The sequence below is a fragment of the Semicossyphus pulcher genome, unplaced genomic scaffold (genome assembly GCF_022749685.1).
Source record: "Semicossyphus pulcher isolate SPU_LCO1_2020_fin unplaced genomic scaffold, fSemPul1.0.p SCAF_16, whole genome shotgun sequence".
NCBI classification, from domain to species: domain Eukaryota; kingdom Metazoa; phylum Chordata; class Actinopteri; order Labriformes; family Labridae; genus Semicossyphus; species Semicossyphus pulcher.
This window is the reverse complement of record NW_027211670.1, coordinates 25,226,541-25,247,154: the sequence shown is the minus strand read 5'-3', so window position 1 is coordinate 25,247,154 and position 20,614 is coordinate 25,226,541. Positions and strand designations below refer to the sequence as shown.

The following is a 20,614-nucleotide window of genomic DNA, read 5'->3' as shown; positions in this document are numbered from 1 at the left end:
AACTGACCTTTGATACTCCTCCTCCTGTATCCCTTCTGTCCTTCCACCTTCACGCACTTCCTGGGCAACATCCTTCACAAATCCACAGCTCTGTCATCACGCTTTGTGAAAGACATTTTGTACATATTTTATACAATATTCTCTCATAATTTTATTGTGTATTTTATGTGATTAAAGTTTGCTGGCCACAGGAGTTCTGCCAGCTCCTCGCTTTCCAATTTAATATCTATTTTTATTGCTATGCACCAAAATACCAAGACGAACTCATTACGTGTAAAAACCTGAACCAATAAACCGAAAGGTTTTGATTCCATATCGTGTGTGTGTGTGTGGAGGATTGTCCGGCTCCGGTCGTGTGGGTCTGGACTGGCTGGGATGAGGGAACACTGATCCAGGCCGGGGTGACTGATGTTCTAAATATTGGATGAGCTCATCTGTGACCGAGAGGAGGCGGGGAAACGGCCAAAACTAGAAACTAGAGCAAATGCTGTCACACAACGCGCAAACACTCACACATCCACCCACACACAAAGCACCCAGATGCTCTCTTTTCCTGCTCATTCCATCTAAAACCGACACGTACAGTGTACAATCATCAGTGAACACGCAGTATAGAGTGTGTGCATAAGAATATGACACACACACACACACACACACACCCAGAGGCTCCTCGCTCCCCATCACAACATGAGCAAATTCCTCCAGCTGAAGTGGCTTCACGTGTGGCGGCCGCCTGCTCACGTGCAAATTATAATGAAGCCTGTTTGAGCGAGAGAGCGAGCAAGAGGGAGAGCGAGAGAGAGTCTTAGCTTTTCCGCTCGCTCAGTCGTTGAACGGTCAAAGAGAAGTGAAATGCTGAATTAACCTGTAATGATGACACAACTGATGTGGGGAGATGTGTTGCCACAGAGACAGTCAGAGGGAAAATCTGCTGCGTAAAAGCTGCTGACGCATATTGTACATTATTAGCTGCTTGGGTTGTCTTAACTGCAATGCAGATCAAAAGTGCTTTAAAGTTTTTAGATCTCCACATGAATCTGTCCTGCCAACTTGTGATTAGATCCCTCTTACACGTTTAACAACCAATCAAAGCGCTCTCTCTCCAGCACCAAACAAGAAGCAACAAACCAGGTTGACGGTACATGGAGGGGGACACCGCCGAGATGAAAGCCCCGGCCCACACAAGAGCTGCTGTCACCAGGTCCAAAATAAATGTGATACCTTAGTTAAGGGGTCTCCGACGGGGTTACGATTGGATTGGATTCTAATAGCTCACCAAGAGGTTCACAGACTCAAAGAATCCAACGACAGTATTGCACCTTGAAAGCCTCTTCCCACTTCAGTTCAATCAAATACAAAGATGTCCCGCCCCCTCCAAAACAAAATAATAGGATAGGCCAATCAGCTGTCAATAAAACAGTGACGCTCCCGGCAAGTTTGTCAATGTCTGAACCAGCAACCAGCAGTTAAGCTGCACGCTAGTTGAGCTAAAGTGAAGAGTTTGGTGCTGTTAGCCTGTTCAGCCAGATTTAGGGCCCGGTCACCAAGAAGAAGCAGAAAACGTTCTATCTCCACGGAGAGTGGGAAACCAAGTTTTTGTTAACAAATAGAAACAAGTGTGTGTGCCTCACGTGGTACCAACGTTTCAGTCGACAAAAGAATCAACATGAAGCGCCACCAGCAAATACAGCGATGTGATGCAAGTAGCTCTTGGCCACACTGAACAAAGGTTGGAGACCGCTGCCTTAGTTGGACACTCACCTGGTGCCAGGACATGGTGTTAGCACAGTGGTGCTTATCTCCAGTGAAAGATTGAAGGAGGAGGAAGGTAATGCTTCGATAGCTTCCTGCTAATGTTAACCTTACGGCCTCGATCAACGCAGATAATACAAACTACTGCACACACACAAGGAGAGCTGTGGCCAAAGGCTGCTTCTGGTTCTGCTCTATTGTTTGTTTTCTTGTAATCTCCACCAGAAGCATGATGGGAAATAATCTCAACATGAATCTTGTAGTCTTGTAGTAATAGTGCCCCTCCAGGATACACAGTGTTTGTAACATCTGATAGTCGGTGCGAGGGTGTCAGACTTTAGTGTTTTCAAAGTAGTTTCAGCGCTTCAGCCGCACATTATATTGTGAACTTGTTATATGTGGAGTGAAAGTTTGTTTGAAACAGGAAGTAGATATTTGGATGTGGATGGGTGTATGATTGGTGCCCAGTTAGCTTCATCTTTCTGCCTTCCTGTTTTTGCTTCCACCTACACGAGGAGCTTCCGATCTGATCTGAGGTCTGCCCAGTTCTGTCACTATCAAGCTGATATCCTCTCTCCTTTTCACTCTCATCACTCCGTTGACATCATCTCTCTCTGCATCAGGACACACTTGGAGTCTGAGCCAACTGCCCCATTTCTCGGCCAGGCTAGCGTGGCCAGCGATGAGTCTCTCTAAATCACAGGCCTAGCAGCCGTGCTGTGATACTGCAGGGGCCGGGAGCTCCTCTGGAGTGTGCTTCATGGAGAGATGGAGATTGATTGATACAAAGATGGTGATACACAGGGAGAAAGGTCAACAAAGAGAGAACCAGGGAATACAGACAAAAGAAAAGATGAAAAGTTCATGATATGAAAACCTAAAGTGGACGAGGGGATCAAAAACAATCAACGACGTGATGTATCGATTGAATCCGTGCAGTCGGTCAGTGCAGTGCTCGCCTCATCTGTTGACTCTTCTGTTCTCATGTCCAGTGTTCAGCCTCTCTTGTGCAAACGGAGCAAAGACGATAACAGAAAGTCTCTCTAACAGAGAACCCCTCCTGAGCAAATCGATTTGTCATTAATGCCTCAGCTGAGAGGCTAAAACGGAACCAGGAAATGAAATTATTCCCCGAGTACGCTCATAATTACACAGGCAGGCAAAGTAATAAAATAAATAATAGCTTGCATGATTTCATCCAGAGAGCAAATTGTTTTATTTTGAGGCTTGCTATTTTATCTGCTTCAAAAGGAACTCGGCGTGATGTGTGAGGCAGCCATGATAGCTGAAGACGCTCTTCTGAGATGGCTGGCTCTCAGTCTGAGTACAGGAGCTGAAAGAGAGAGAGAGGGCTGGATCTGATGCACAAAGAGCTGCGATCTGAATTCCTGATCTCATGTTAGATGATACAGGAGTAATATAATCACTGCGATGGTTGGTGATGTAGATAAGGTCTTCTGTCATGGCATATTCTGCTGACGAGTTGGTGCAGCACCAAGAAACGCAGCAAACATCAGGGAAGAAGAAGGCTGCAGCTCACAGGATGTAAACAACTGCTCATGTTTTATAAGGAACTAAAAGTGCTTTAACCAGTTAACCTCAAACAAACACGCGAGCTGTGGTGAGAAAAACTACATGTAAACAACTTGTAGTTTAAAGGAACATTCCTGTGGGCTATTTGACGTAACAGTGCAGTTAAGATATTTATTCCATTCCTAAAGAGATAGTTTCAGATGTTGCCATGAGTATTGCCTACTTAGTAGTAGAAATATAAGAACTATATTCCAGTATAAAGAATTCATCAACACCAGTTATGGATACATTTCCAACTGCTGCTTGAAGCGATATTATCGAGCTTTATAAACCATCAATTAATTTTTTATTCACTCCTTATAAATGCTAAATAAATGGGGTTTAAATTGTGCATTTATATAAGATATAAATTAATAATACACTTTAAGGCCTTCTCTTGTGTAGCTGCAGTTTCCCTCACAGTTTTCCCTGTGGGAGCTGTCCATGGTGCTGAAACACCAACACAGCAGTTACATTATGGGAAAGCACTCCCCTTCCTTCCTATTCTACGTCTATGTCAGCTGCATCAGAGGACAAAACACCCACGAAGCCTGCTGTGTACTTTGTCAGGGTTCTTGCACCATTTTTAAAATTAAATTCTTTGCTTTTTAAGACCTATTTAAGACCTCAACAGAACAAATTCCTTGTATGTTTAAACCTACTTGGCAATAAACCCCGATTCTGAAGACCTCAACAAATACAATTTAAAAGGCATAGCCCCACTACCACTAGCTGCTGCGTAGTATGAGATCTGTGGGATTCAACAGCTTTCACCCCCATGGTCCCAGACGAGAATGTCTTTCGGCATAAATTGCACCTTGCGTTGTCGTTTCTTGCTAGTGCCACTCCAACACCTCTTCTTCCAATCATCTTAGCTCAATTATTCTAACCACAAATCACGACTGACAACAGAACGATGTCACGCAGGCAGACGTAACTGTTTGTAGCTGAGCAACATCACGTTAACACGTAAAGCTTGTGGAGTTTCTTAACCACAACGGTCAAACTGCTTCTATTCTCTCTGTTACGGTCATGTTATACCACTGCGTGACTGTCTTCCCGCACCATCCACAAATGTAATACCTTCTGCAAATTTACAGTAAATTTAAGACATGTCCCTGATTTTAATTTAAGACCTTTGAAGACTTTTTAAGGAGCTGCGGGAACCCGCTTAACCTCTGTGATCCAACAGAACCTCCACTGTGAAGTCTAATGTCCCTCATCAGGAGCTGCAGAGACACATATCCAGGCCTGCAGGACGGAGCAGCAGCACAGAGGAGATCTGAACATGACTGGTGTCGCACTCCATCATCCTTTCCATTAGTCAGGTCTAATACAGGGCCGGATGGAGGTGACAGGGTGCACTAAACCTTGCTCAAGGGCACCACTGCAGAGACCGTTCCTCAAAAATGAGAGCAGCAGTAATCCTGACACTCTCTGCCAGCCTCAGACTTTCAACAATCAATGGGAGGATTAAGAGATAAAACATGAAAGTTTGACTCCTGCTGTAGTAAAAGTTGTAATAAAGCTCAGGCTGCAGCAGTCTGTCATTATAATCAGGGTCTCACACTGCGGCGTGTGCAGTGCTTCACTGCTGGTTTTAGTTTGTAAAAGAAAGAGCGACATCAGTTCATGTCAAACCAGAAAAGGCGATAAAAGGGAAATCATTGTGTTAGAAATAAAGACCTGATCATGAGATAGAGCAAGTCTCTCACAGAAGACGGTTAGAGGAAGGTTAGGGGTCAACACGACTCAATGAATCTGAGGGATACACTGAGAAGACCTTTTTCAAACAGGTTTCAAAGCTGCAGCAAAGTGATGTCCAGTAATAAAGCAGGCAGAGTACTTCATGATGCATTCAAAGCTAGGCCAATAATAAAATAACGGATACACTTCCTGTTTCGCTCCAAGTGGGCGGGAGGGAGATCCCTCTTTTACAATGGTGCTGAGGTACAAATAAGATCATCATCAATCATCATTACGGTTTTAATTGAAGAAATTATGAATTAGCCAACAAATAACTGCAATTATGTGACCTTTGTTTCATCGCTGCTTGAAGTCAGAATAAATAAATCACAAAACGTTTATATGGACTCAACATTTATTGGATTTAGTGTCAAAGTTTTGCTGATTAAGTCATAATGTCGATACATTTAAGCTTCAGCACTATTTCTGATGGAAAGTCATAAAAACACGATAAAACTCATGAGATGATCAATACTTCTCCGCAGTTCAGAGACACTAAGTGGCAGATGCAAAGCGATGAGCTGCTCTGTTGTGAAAGCTCATCAATGAATGGACAGAATCTCCGTGTTTGTGCATCTCTGCTGTAACCTGAGAATGTTTATGTCCTTTTTCATTCGTCTGAGACTGACAGGGAGGCACAACAATCACCACAGTTTGAAATTAATTTAAGCGGAGCGGGGACGCACGAGTGGGAGTCTGCTTGTTTTCATCAACAAAAATGTTTTTAGGGGATGCAATCACAGGCTATTATTCTTCAGATGTCTTACACACAAACTCACACACACACACACACACACACACACACACACAGAGGCTCTCTCAGGACGCAGAAGCTATTAGTAATCAGAGGCCCGTCTGCAGCAGTCTCACTTAAGACACTCTGGGCTTTTCAATACGGGGATGATCACGTTCAGAACAAGACGTTCCACAGAAGCAGAAACACTGCAGGAAAGGAAAAACAAATCCTTCCTGGTGGATATTCACAACTTAAGAGCAGCACAGTCCTTTCATGTGTTCAGATCAGTGCGAGTGTTGGGGAGTTGTTTCTAACAGGAGCTTTTGAGGTGCAGATCAGAGGAAGAAGCTTTCAGATGCTGTTCAGTAGCTGTAAATGACTTGAATGCAGTTGATAGTCATAGCTTTGTATAATCCACTTCTCTTAAGCCTGCCAACTGTAAATTATTCATTCTGCGAGCTTCTCCTTCAGTCAAAACATCAACACCGAGTGAATGTACTTTGCAAATGATGCAACCTCTCAAGTTAGCTTCTCTCTTCCTCAAACAAATCCCGTCTTTGACTCCAGCCTAGTTTTCCTCCATATGAAGGCAAAGACCCTCAGATGCCTCGCCTGTAGCTATGTACATCCAAGTCAAACCCCCTCTCCCCCGGGTTTACCTGCTCCTCCAGCTCCTGCATCGTGTCCTCCGGCACTCAGACCTGGTAGTTTAGCGATATCCTGGAGAGAGGGCGGTCCACTGGGCTTTTAAACACACTGCTGCTGTTTTGTATCCGTATAATTAGCGTGTGCTGCTGTGTACGCAGCCAGGAGCCCACTGAGAAATGTGAAATGGATAACCTGGGGCTCGGGAAACCTGCCAGCGCTGCCAGTAAAGACTCCCCCCTCTCCTGCCACTGATATCAAGCCCTGCCTTTACTGGGCTGTGATGTCATCCCTGTATCATCCCTGCTCAGCGGTCAGCACACGTTGTCCAGCCAAATTACTGAAGGACTACACAGGGACGCATCGTTACAGGACGGAGAGAACAACTGAATATTCACTGAATATGCTAAAACTACAGTCTTTATAAAATATATTTAAATGTAAAGATGCAGAGAACTTCAATATTTCCTTTTCCATTCATCGGTTAATACAGCTACAATGAAGAGCTGATGCACAGTATGACTGTCAGACAGAGTGGAGCAAGACTACTGGAAGAACAATGTGTGTCAAATGAATGTGTGGCTAAAGGAAAATCGTTGTATGACTGTGACCATCATGTTTATGAACAAGTACACATGTTGATATCAGCAGCCTCGCTCATGTCAACGAACTGGCATGCAGGTAGTTTAGGAGAGAGAGTAGATTTAACTTCACATAAAGTCCAAAAACAGGACGAGCCTTAGCCACGATGCTAAACATGTGCTTCACATCACACAATGTAAAGACGTCTGCACGATTATACTTTAGACACAAAGACTCAAAGAGAAGCTTTAAAGACCCCTCCAGGTGAAATCCAGTGTTTCACCTTGTAAACATCTCCATGTGGTGTTCTTCATGTGCATAAAGACATATCAGGGACAACATCAGCGGTCATCTCCATGGCTGGGCCTGTCTGCTTTTAAACTGTAGTGTACCAAGGACAGGCTGAACAACACATTTTCTGATTGGCAGGTTTGAGACGTCACAAACCTAAGGAGCCAATCCCGTTAATGGATGGAGTGATGCTATGCATGTCATTATGTGTAACCTATGGCGACCACTTCAGCGATGCGCAAGCAGCTGTAACCGTCATCGTAATGTTTGCAAACTCACTACTAACGTTAACGTTACTGCTACTAACTACTACATTTCAAGCTGCTAAGTTTCAACAAGTTGCCACAAAATGACGGCAGAGATGTGTTTTGTTTTCACAACGGAGGCGGCGGTTGGAAATGTGCATAGGACTTTTTAATGAGGGAGAAGTAGGAGATGCCTTGGGAGGATTTTTACAAGATATTTTTTTTTAAGATTATTTTGGCTTTATTGAGAGGACAGTGGATAGTGTCGGAAACAGGGAAAGAGAGTGGGGATGACACGTGGCAAAGGGCCGCGGGCGGGAGTTAAACCCGGGGCCGCCGCTAATATTACCGGCGCCCTTTTACAAGGTATTTTACAGAAAAAATATATCAGACACAATTTATTATTTCAAGTGGAGCATTTTATACGTCTTAAAACTTGACTGGAGCTGGTCTTTAAGAACTAAAATGCTGAAGGGCTCGTGTATTTATTGCACAAAGGTTTAGCATTTGAGTTCAATGGAGGCTGGAACACACGATAGCATCGAGCTGTTGGAATATCGTATGTTTGTTTCATGACTGCCTGCTCATATTGGAACTGTATGGGCTCGTAGTCTTTCTTCCTATTTTCCAAATTCTGTCAACAAGCAAGTTGCCCTGGAAGAAGATCCTTATTGAGGTATCTACATGACCTAATCCAGGTCTTTACTGTCTGTGTTAATGCAGAGATAACCTCTAAAACAAGTGTATCAGATCATTTATGCTAAATGTAATGTAATGAGGAGAGCTGGCTAAGTATATTTTGTGGCTGCAGTCCACATTTCCTGTTTCCTTATGATGGCTGTGTCTGTCAGAATGACCCATGGTTAGTATGCACACAATTAAGTAACAATAAGAAAGTCAATTTTTCTTCTGAAATAACCCGAGTCAGGATTTCAGAGTCTAGGCCAGCTCCGTGACAATAGCTGACAAAGAGAGAGAGAGAAAGGAGTGTATTTATAAGCACAACATGTAGGTGTAGGTCTGTTGGAACACCAGCACCAAAGACAGTCTCCCACACACTCAGCACAAACGACAACTTGTTTTATAAAGACAATATTTTGTCACAATCTGATCTCAAAGCAGAGCTCAAAAAGATATTTCAAAGATCCCACTGGGATCCAAATGTTGTCCAGTTAAACTCATCTGTGTTGGGAGTCAGGGTCTGTTATGAGTCCATGCATTTGTAAGAAAACACTAAAGACAAACAAACCCGGTTCTTTCTATGTAGAAAAAAAGAGCAACGAGAGAACAAGAAGCTTTTTTGGTGTTTTCTCTTCAGCTGGTGCAGAGACTAACGGTGCAGAGGAGGGGGGATTCATGCAGTTCACTTAATGTGTTTTGAAAAGGGCAGGAGGGCATTGTGAAACCAAGGTAGCCTTTGCAAGACAGACAAGAGAAAACCCATTTTAGCATATTTGGAGGATAAGATGAAGGATGTCGTGCATGTTGGTGACACCGTCCAGCACAATGAAAACTGCAGGATGATTTTAAAAACAATCACGCCGGTGTCCTCGCTACAGCGTCTGTATCGCTCTCTCAGCCACTGTAGAAGTAAATCCATTTTTCAGTCACTGTTAGAGATGTGAAAACAACAGACTGCTGCACCTTTTGGTTGCCATGGAAACCGCCTGAATGACAGGCCTGTAGCTGCTTATGCTGCGTAATAAAAAGCAGGCATTTGCTTTTGCAGAGATTTCTGACAAAATTCACCAAAATGTGCAAAACAATGAAGCAATCTGCCTCCGTTCATCAGCATCTCCCATAATCCTCTCCTTCTTTTTCCTTTGCAGCACTAATTGGATAACAGCAGCTACGTCCTCCTGCACCAATTAGAGAAAGCCTCTCTTCCCACCTTTCCCCTTCACCTCTGCACTCTCACCTTTATACGTACTGCACCTTTAAACTGCTCAGCTGACCTGATTCTCGGACCTGAGAGGCTGCATGTGTGAACTTTTAAAATGGGCATAAATTTACACATTTTCTCACTTTCTTTTTCATCCAAACCTGAACACACACACACACACACACACACACACACACACACACACTCACACACATACAATATTGACAACTGCAGATGAGGCATATTACATCACTATAGATTAGCCATGTAAACTGGTAAGGCTTACACTGAGATGGTGTGTAGGCGTTTATCAGCAACCATTGTGTCCATGCAAGCCCTGAATAGAATATTGTGCAATAAGCGCACATTAACAGCATCACGCGGGCTGTTAGCGGCGGAATGTCGCCTCACCTGAGCTGAAATGGGAGCTGAGGGCAAAGCCAGGGCTGAAAACCACTGAAGACATCGTCACCAGGAGCACCAACATCTTCATCACCGGAGAGGAACACTCGCAGGACTCGCAGGGTGAAAAAAAACTAGGCGGCTCTATTTCTTGAACACGGCTTCATTTCTCCTTTCCGAACCGGCCCCTGGTGATCCCTCAACGCGTCCCTCCATTTCTCCTCGTGCCGGTGATTGAGACAGATGCTGACAGGCGCGCGCTCCTCCGGTGTACAGAAGTCACCGCAGGCCGAGGACGGTTGTTGTCTTTTTGTTTTCCTCCTAAACTCCCAGATTGTCGCTGCAGCTGGACCACAAAGTCCTGTTCAACAGCAGCAGTCAAGTTGATCCAGAATAATTCCCCTCCTTCTCACTGCAGGGAATAACGCTCAGCCTCACGCGACACCTGGATGCAGTCACATCATCTGAAAGCTCGGACCGAACGAGATCAGACACGTGACACTTCTGCAAATAAATAGAAAACGAATGAAACGTTCAGTTTTGTGTCGGAGGTGCTGGGAGCTGTCCGAGGTGCTGACAGCAGAGCGCCATCTTGCTCGGTAATGCTCCTAAAGAGAATTTACGGAGCGATTTTTTGCGCGCTGACTGCAGGGGGGAGGGGGCTGTGGGAGGGTGAGGATGGGCTACTGTGCTGCTTCAACATGTTCAGCTGACTTAAATATACAGTACAGAATCAAGTAGAGGGAAAACGTGCAGAAACGATCAATTGTCGTTATTTTATTTCATGTCTCCTTGATGACACTGGCACATCTTCCCCTGCAGAGCAAATATTTCTGTCCTGACTTTACTGTTTGTGTGTTTAGTGCGTCTGGAGGAGAGCCTGCAGCTGTCTCTTCCTCTGCCTCCTCTCCCTCAGTCAGATCCGAGGAGATCTAAAAAATCTACCATGAACAGCCTGTGATGTAACACCGGGGAAAGGCACACAGCAGGACCTGGCTCTTCGGACTATCCCCATCTAATCCTACTGTTCATACATGCAGGATGAGGCCCCCTCCCCCACTCTGCAACATTCATCCTCTCCCAATCCCCCCCTCCTCCCCCTCGTCCTCCCTCATCCTCTCCTCCATCAGATTGGATTCCTGGCAGCAGAGGGAGTCAACTTTTCCTCAAGCATCAAACACGCTTACAGTGATCGTAATTCATCGCCCACACAGAAGCAAAAAAAAGCACAAATCCAGCCTTTGTCAGATTCCCCGTCCTTATTGTGCAGCCTGCTCTTTGTAATGTGGATTAATACTGTTTTAATGTATACTGTATAATCAATAGCAATATAGCCTCAAAGATGTTTTGTTCTGTATGGACAAGTTTCCCCTGGGATTGCAAGAAACAACGTACTAGTTCAAAAAGAGCCTTAAAAATGGTGTCGAAAAGACGCTTCGTGCGCCTGCTCTCAGGGACGTTCATTGATGTTTAAAGTTTAAAGTTGAAGTCTACACTTTCATATACAGTCAGAAGGAGTCCTGGCTGGAAGTCCAGCTTTCTGTTTCAGTGCACAACACCCACCTCTGTCCCTCCATCTCCAGACTTCATCAGGGCAGCTCCAGATTGTGATCCAGCCTTAAGTCCGGTCCAGGGAGCCCCTCAGGAATCCTGGTTCAAGTCACACTCATCCTGCTCTTCACCTGAAGGCCAGCTTCATGTAGAGATCTCTACAATCACAAAAATATTTCCGTCACGATCAGAGGCTGGACTTATCTTGGTGATATTCGTATGCTAGCTTCATGGGTTGCATGGGGCTGAAATCTCTAAGCACGAGGGGACATCCTGAACAGGTTGACAGTTTTGTACACATCAAACTTGCAAAAGCAAAGCAGCATATTTGGACTGAGAGAGGGTTTCACCACCCCGTGATAATAATCATTTCACTCACTGCATGAGTTTATGTTCTCAGGTAGTTGTAGGGTTGCTTTAAGTATCGGCTACCTGTGATCAGGTGTCTCTTTCATGGTAAGCCGCGTAGTGTATCAAACCTCTCGTCCAAATATGGTCTATTCTGGTTCAAAAAAACAAAGATGGCAGCAGCCAAAGTTAAGGCTTCAGAACAGTAACAAACCAATGGGTGAGCACTCCTCATATAAAGTCTATACAGTGCTCAGTTACTTACTTTATACAGACAACAAAAAAGGTTTTTAAGCTACTTCTACCTTAAATGTGTGACAAAGGAAAGATGAAAGTGTCCAATAAGACACTTAGTTGTCCCGAGAGCATCTTAAACGCCCCTCGTTACAGACTCTGTGAAACTCCGCTAAAGGGACGATCACCAGAGCAACAGAAGGTGTTCCCTCATTTGGTGTTTTCACGAGGATGTTTGAGAGCATCCTCGAGCTCGTCAAAGCACTCCTGTGCCTGCATGAAACAAAGTGCATTTTATACCTTTCTACACTCATGTTCAGGGTTTTCCCTACATCCGTCACCTGTCTGTATCTTACAATTAAACTATGAACATTTATAGGAATTAACCTTCAGGTCCAAAGTTAGGAATGTCTATTTGCTGACTATCAGCCGAGGTTGCAGTTGCAGCCAGAGGACTAAACCATTAGCATCATGACATGATTCAGGTCTGTAACCTGATCATGCTTTTGTATGTTACTGATGCTCATCTTCCTGAGAGGAGAGGAAGATTTATGTCTGGTCATCTCTTTTTTACATTAACTTAGTTATAGTTTGAAGGGTAGGAACACAGAGAGGAGGAAGAGTTTATATCCGACATGCAGGTTCCTGTTTTTGGACATTTGATTTCTCTGACAGGAACATTCCTCCTCCTCCTCCTCCTCCTCCTCCTCCTCTTCTTGTTTCACTGTCTCGTCACGTCATTTTCTGCTCTCTGATACATCGCGTTGCATGTCTGCTGTTTCCCTGGAAACAGCAAGGAGAGGATAAGATGGATTTCTGGGGTTGTGCTTTCCAGTCACTTCACATCTTACATCAAATATGATGAGGTTAAATTACAGTGGATCACTGCACGTTTATGTTTTTATCTGCTAATTCAGCTCATGCACAAAGCTAATAACACCTGTCCCCCCCCAGCAGAGGAGCAATGTGCACATCACATCATGCTGGGAGTTTAATGCATATTTTGTGTTGAGGGAAGCAGAAATGGAATTACTCTGGTGGAATTTAAACAGCCGTCCACCCCAACACACCATCCATCTCCATCCTCACCCCACAACTCGGAGCCGTCCCCGGGGAGAGGAGAGGGAGAATAGCAGAGTCCTGCAGCAGGAGTCAGGCCCAGTTTCAACAGCTCCCCCCGGAGTCTCCGTCACTCTGCACCGGGCAGCTGCACACGCCGAGTTTCTCCTCTCGCTTTCACTGTAAAGAAAAGAGCTTGGATCCGCTCCACCGAGCTTGTAACTCCAACGCTTTAGTGTCAATTTAGAAATGTATTCTGTCGACTGAGAGCATTTTACGACTCTTTGGCTTTGTGAAGTCCCGTCAGAGGAGCGTTGGAAACATTTAAAATTGCTATGTGGTCATTCTGAAAGCGCTGCTGTGTTAAATGGTTCCTGAGGAGCTGACATCTGAGATACTTGTTGAAGGCTCTGAAGCTTTCGCTGTAGCCAAACAATCAATAAATGGAGAGATTGTGTAGCTCTGTAAATTTAAGGTATGCACATTAATGAAGGCTCCTTGCTGTATCCTCAAAACCTTGGTGACTTGTGACCTCTTCAAATGAATTTCACCAGACAGCAAAAAAGTATAAAATCGTGATATTTTGTGAGGCCAGATTGTATCACCACACAGACACCAAGTATCTATCTGTTGTTAATAATTATTACGGGAATGTTGCTAAAAGTTTAACTATTTTGGAACTACAATAATAAACAAACAATTGTTTTTTCAGTGCACGACATTGTGCTGATCCTTGTGAGGTCAGCAGAGGTCAGCTGGATTGGTGGGAAGTTGGCTAACACAAAGATGGAGACATCATCATAGTTTTAATCTTAATTTACTTTAAAATCCCTGCGGTGCTGAAGCAGCTGCAGAACATTTGTATGAGTTGCTTTGTTCAAAAGTACAGTCTGAACTCATTACATCTACGTAGCATGTAAAGTAAGATAAGACAGATAAACTTTATTGTCCCCGGAGGGAAATTTGTCATGGACAAGGCCGGTTTGTCAGACGCATGCAACCTTTTCTGCAGGTTTTAACGACTTTGTAGGCAATAACAATTTGCTGCAATAACAATGATTTACATGAGTTGAAAAATCTGAAAAAAGAATCCTTTTAAATCAAACAGAAAAGTTTCTTTCGGGGACATAATCTACTGTTACAAAAGGTCACACATTTCAATGCAAACAGAGCATACGGTGTTACGTTTCAAATCACAATAACATCCCATCGTTGAGTGTTTTAATAATACCCAATAGTTGGGCCTCTGATGATTTCACACTACTTCAATATTTAAAAAACACTTTATAAAATGGACACAACAGTGACAGCAGAGTCTGGCTCGCATTTTGCGAGTCTGAGAGGGAAACACTCACACACAATCATGAAGTACTTTTAGATGTAGACTCAGCAATAATACATCTGCAGGGGAGGAGAGCGCTTGTGCACGCCCAGAGAATCGATCGGGAATGCTCGCTCAAATCCTCCTGCCCTGCATGAGCAGATAACGAGAGGACAGACAGGAGGAGTAATCAGGAAGCTAAAATGTTTGTGCATGTGTATGAATGTTTGAGTTCCCTCAGGGGCCTGCAGGCAGAAACAACGTCCACAGGGGCAGCAGTCATTAGGTCACAGACATGCAGTCACTCTGCAGGGAGGGAGAGGAGCTGCAGTCTGACTGCAGGGGGAGAGTTAAACTCCCAGCTTTAATATGAGTCTGTCACACTGATTCTAACAGAGGCTTTGTTGTGTTGCTTCTGGAAACAGCAGATTGTTCATTTGCTGCCTTACATTTCAAAACTAATTCTGCTTGTTTACACGCTCAGACCCTGCTGGCTGTCACACAGTCTGCCGCTCCAGCCAACACAGGAATCACACTCTTTTTATGCTTCAATGAAAATTAACCAGATGAAGGATTTTAACCTGCAACAATAAATTACTTAGAGAACTAGTGAACTGCATGTTTAGAGCATGTTGTACCAAACGTGTTAGCACACCAGGCCACCTGTTGTGTTATTGTGTTATTTATAAAATGTTTGGGTTTTTTTCTCACCTCTGACAGCACCCTGATTCCATCCATCACCACCCTGTCCTGCACTGTGATCCACTGGAAAACAACCACTTCCTGGAGCTGATTGAGCTTTTTCTTCTTCTTTCTGTTTAATTAAAAGTGGCAACTAGCATTTAAGGTGCAATACCGCCCCCTACTGTGCTGGAGTGTGAGCCAGAGTTCTTCATGTCCAACCAAAACGAAATAAAATATAGAAATATTAATATTTCTTACAGTCAATAAACCCATATTTTTCTTGTTTGTTTGTTGGTCTTTTAGCTGTCTTTGTTTTATACGTTTGGTCTTGACGTCAGTTCCTTCTTTGTTCGTGCATTGTTCGATTCCAGTCCTAACCTCAGTGTTTGAAATGTTTGTTTTATTACTCCAGCTTCCTTTCACAGAGGTTACATCCTTTGTTGTTGTGGAAGTGTGAATAGTTTGGTGACCTCATCCTGCACTGATTGGTTCGACAGTCTTACCAATGACAGCATTAAATATTTCACATGCTGTATCCTGCAGGGATTAAAATGCATCCATGATTAGACATATTGTCACCCACAGCTCAGCAGTGAAACACAAACTGCTCTGCGACAGGACACAGCTTTACATGTTCACACATCGTTAGGAAGTTGTTGCTGGTTGCTAATCCATCGAGCTAATGTGTGTCTGTTAAATGTGACGCCTCAGCTGAACGGGTCTTTATGGAGTCAATTTCAATTAGACTCAGAGGCTTGTCCCACCCCTCAACATTCAGGGATCTTAATGGGATTAATAACGCCTTTCCTCTCGCTAAAGATTAAAATATAAAAAAGAGGGCAGAGAGACTGAGGAATTAAAAGATTTCGGTGTTTAATTCTCCTTCCTCGTGTGAAGTGAAGCCGTCACACTGTATAACAGGTCAGCAATCTGAGAGGGGATATCGAACCTGCAGATCAATGGTGTCAGAGCCATTTAACAAGAAGGCTTCAGCGGAGTGCGGCCCAACAAAACATGGCTTGATGAAAGGGTCCCTACACAAACACAGGTCGCTTAATCTTTTAAGCTGGTGTCGGTTAGAAAAACTGTGTCACCTATGTTTGTGTGCATGTGTGTGTGGCGTGGGTAAATTCCTCCTTTCATGCTGTGAATGGACGCAGATTTACTGGATTTGCAAGTGTGGGGAAGAAATTGCATTCTAACAAAAATGAGCGCCTGAAGCGACCGTGTAATCCTGCTGCTTTCAGATATCCATCAAACTCAAATATAGTTTTGTTTGTGTTGTTCAAATCATTAAATATGAAACTTGAAAACTCGAACAGCATCCTCTGCTTCCACAAACCCAAAGACGTCTCCTGAGCTTTGAGAATGCTGCTTCTGGACGGATGATTTCTTCTTCTTTACAAGCAGCCGCTCCTGTCTGTTCTGGTGGTCTTTAAATATTGATACCCAGCATGGCAGGGCACGAATCTGATTCCAGAACCTGGATCGATACGCAGCAGGAGTCAAACTCTGAGCTCAGAGGCTTCAGCAGGCCTGCGGACTCTTGTTCGTCTATAAATAACCTCTCAGAGGAACACACTTACACACAAACACTGCAAAAGGAACTCTCACGGACAGCAGACCCAGCTGTGTGCAGGGGATGCTGCAGGCATCGTCTGCTCTGATGTGATCACTGATCCATAACCAACAAGGCCACAAGTGTTTCTTTGCTCATATGTTATTTAACGCACGTTAGCTGAGTTATATAATCGTGTTGCAGAAGACTTTCTGTGCACATCCCTGTATCTGTCTTCCAGCTCTCTGCCCTGATGTTGTTGGTGAATGTGAAACAGGGAGCAACCTGATCACCTGCCTGTGGTGCTGCTGGCAGGGAGCCGGGCCCTCCACTGAAATGATTAATCACTGTGACCGTGATGTCTGATCACTGTGGTGATGCTGTGTGTGGAAAAGACTCAGAACGAGAGCGGCTCTTAAGTTACACTTCCTCACCTTTAAATAGAAGCTACAGATGTTACTGTCGGACATCGGGGACGTCGGGGTTTAGGAACAGACCGCTCCAAAAGGCTCTGCATCTTTAACATGCACCACCTTTCCGAGTAGCCTCAAGTGTCCCAGAAATAAAAATCAGCGGATTCTCTGTCAGAATCACACAAAGAAAAGACTCATTCAGCTACGAGAGGTGAAATTGGAGAGAAGAAACCTGGCGAGACATGTCGTAGTCTTTATTTTCTTCTTTTACAAACACTGAACAGAAGAAGGCAAAAAGAAGAGCCTGCATCTTTAAACCTTTTAACAGATTGTGGGATGTAAATGACTAATGTGATGGTTGCAATGTTTTTCTTGGGGGAGAATGCACCTAATTAAAAGTCGTTGATCTGTCACTGACGGGCTCTAGAGTGTCAACTTCGGACAACAGAAGGATCCTTGCAGAGAAGGACTTTTTGGTCAAGGTAGAATCCCCATCCATTAACCTGAAAAAGCCTTTACGTCGCTCCGTTCAAAACCACCAGACTCCCTTAAAGCTAGAATTAGCGGCTTGCAGTTGTCTGCCTCCGCCAGCTCGTCAAGTTTAAGTTACTTTCTGTCTGTGACTCTAGATGTTGAGTTATTTAACAAAAGGTATGAAGTGTACATTTTGACGAAATGTTTGATTCCAGTGAGAAACATGCTGCCCTCACTTAGAGACTATTTCTCCAGAGGAGGAGAAGGTGCTGATGAAGAGCTTTGACACATGATGCAATCATCATCACCTTCAGTTCAATATCAGCAGATCAAAGAGCTCGCTGTGGATTACAGAGGAACAGGAGGCCTCCTGTCCTGCTGCCATCCAGTGAGAGGAAGTGAAAAGGCTGGATTCATACACGTACCATGGGCTCTGAATCAATCAGGACTGGATCGGAGTGACAATATGAAGTATCATGCTGTCACAGTGAAGATGACCTTTCACCTTTTGGGTATAAAATGTCATCACTTTATCATTTTAAACCTATGAGATATGTGTGTGAAATTTTGCTATAATTACGAATGAATACTTCAGTTACGGCCACAAACGTATTTTGTGAGGTCGCAGTGACCTTTGACCTTTGACCACCAAAATCTACTCAGTCCATCCTCGACTCCAAGTAGACGTTTGTGCCAAGTTTTAAAAGATTCCTTCAAGGTATTCCTGAGATATCGTGTTCACAAGTATTGGATGGACGTGAGATCACTGTGACCTTGACCTTTGACCTTTGACCACCAAAATCTAGGCGTGGAGGCATAAAAAGTCATTTTGGCTTGCAGAAAATGGAAGATGCTGGTCTTATGATGTCTCAGTCGGTTTGTTTTGTGGGACTTTGTTGTTTTAAATGGTTATTTTGAATCAACACAATCAAGGCAGCGATGTACAAGCAACTTGTGTTCTGCAAGGTAAAATCACTGTTTCTGTCAATGGAGTCTGGTGGCTTTGAGAAGCAATCCTTTGTGTAATGTTGGCAGACACTCTGGCAGAAGTGATGTTAGACTCCTCCAAAGCTTTCAGCCATTAACCTAACAGCTAACCTTGAGAGAAGACGCCAAACATCCTTTATTGAAACGAGGAAGTGAAATCGCTCATTAAGTCCCTCCTTACCTCCCTGTGCAAAAGAACAGCTATTAGTGGGGTGGCGTTAAAGGTGCTGCTGTGCTGCAGTTGTTGTTGACATCTCAGTAATGACTTGTATAAATCTGCAGCTCTGTCTCTGATTGTCTCTGGATGCACCAAACATTATGAAAGATTTTCAAGGACTGTGCCAAGGCTGTCCTCCAGTTCAACCCCATCAACGGGCCTAATGTGGGGCCATGTCCCAGTGCATCTGGAGAGATGTGTCCTGTCTGCAGTAGCTGGAGCCAAGGCTTTAATGGAGAAGGCTCCAGCGAGGAGAGCAGGACGGGTGCAAGGCCACTGGTGGAAACATCCCTCTAATATATAAGAGACGGAGAGAGGGGGAGGGGGAGCTGCACCGGGAAACCTTGAATCTGGTGAGCGGGACAGGACAGGATAAGTAGGGAATGGTAGATGGGATGGATTTGCCTTTAACTGGTAATGATTTCCAATATTTGCAGAGTTCCTTGGCTGACACATTTCCTGTGTTGCCGTCATGGTGCTAATTTGTCAAGCTTATAAACAAGCCGTGGTTCCTTCTCTGTTTTTCTCTCTTCAGATCGTGTAGACTGAGAGCTGCATGGTCTTGTTTGATCTGTGGCGTGTCTTTATAACCTCTGGCCAATTAGAAAAAGCACACATTCAACTTGATAAGAGAGTTCTTGAAGTGCAAATGCTGGTGTGAAATTGGAGGGTGGGGGGTAGAGGAGAAGAGGAATGATGAAACAGCCGGTGGAAACGCAGAAATACTTTGTGTTGAGTAGCTTCGCAGCCTGTTTCCACCCTCTGCTGCAGTCTGTGCTGCTCACTACATACATGCCAATGATAACATGCAGTCCTTGAAACATCCCCCCTCTCTGTCTTTGATACTCACGTGTCCTCTGAGATCAGCGCTGACAGACAACATTAAGACAAGGACCCAAAATATCCGTGACCTACCCCAGCATGAGTAACACAGCTGTGACTAATCTCTTAAACGAGTCACTGAGGTCATATCGGTTTGGACTGGGGCAATGTCTGGTGCCAGGGATGATTAAGAAGCTTATGAGTCAGCCACAAAATTAATAAAATAGAAGACACTTGGATAATCAGTTATGATGAAGAAGTAGATACCGTAAATGTCAGGTTCTCTGCAGGTGGATTAAAAAGCCGGCAAACAGCCTGAAGTTTATTGATGCTCTGTATCTTCTATCTCCAATTTGTAAATAATTTAAGATCCGCTGGGAGAAAAGACGTTAAGAACAGAGGACAAAAGAGTCAAACTGTTTTATTATTCCGCCCAACATCACGGCCTCTGTTCTTTCTCCTTCGTTCGACAAAGGACGGAAAGAAAAGGGGACTAAAGCAACGATGAAACATGGAAATACAACAAATTATCACCCCTAAAAACCTGTACCATGGGAGTGCCACAAGGTTTGAGTTTAGGACCACTGCTCTTCAGTATATATATATATATAAATGATCTCCCTTCTGTTTGTAATGATGTTAAAGTTTTGATGTATGCAGATGATACCGTGCTTTTCACACATGGGGAAAACGCATTAGAAGTTGCCACAAAATTTAACAAAGGAACTGGAAATTGTCGCTAAATGGCTGAATGACTCTAAATGTTGGAAAGAGACTGTCCTGACATCTGTGTCAGCGGGCAGAAACATTGAAATATTTGAGTGTCACTCTTGATCCAACTCTTAATTCTAAAAAACATATTAAAAAGTTGTGTAATATACTAAAATTTAACCTTGCAAATTTTAGAAATATGAGAAACTGACAAATGTACGTACTGCATGACAAGTTAGGCAGGTAAAACAGTCTTATAACTATTCTTATATAAAAACATGCCCAAACTAAATGATAAAAAAATCATGCAGGTTGTACTCTTTTAACGTCTAGTTCTGTGTGTAATCTCGTGTGTGTTTGGTGGGCGGGGAGTGTATTTTGT

The 20,614-nt window shown here is 43.9% G+C and overlaps 1 protein-coding gene across 1 annotated transcript in view; it reads right to left on the bottom strand.

Annotated features, from left to right (window-relative positions):
• The window catches only part of aatkb (apoptosis-associated tyrosine kinase b), a 52,230-nt gene extending 41,867 nt beyond the window's left edge, over positions 1-10,363 (bottom strand). The window contains exon 1 of the mRNA XM_069664102.1: positions 9,863-10,363. Within this exon, the coding sequence (XP_069520203.1) occupies positions 9,863-9,944 (82 nt within the window). The 5' untranslated portion in view covers positions 9,945-10,363. The remainder of the gene's footprint in view (positions 1-9,862) is intronic.
• Between the last annotated feature and the right edge of the window lie 10,251 nt (positions 10,364-20,614).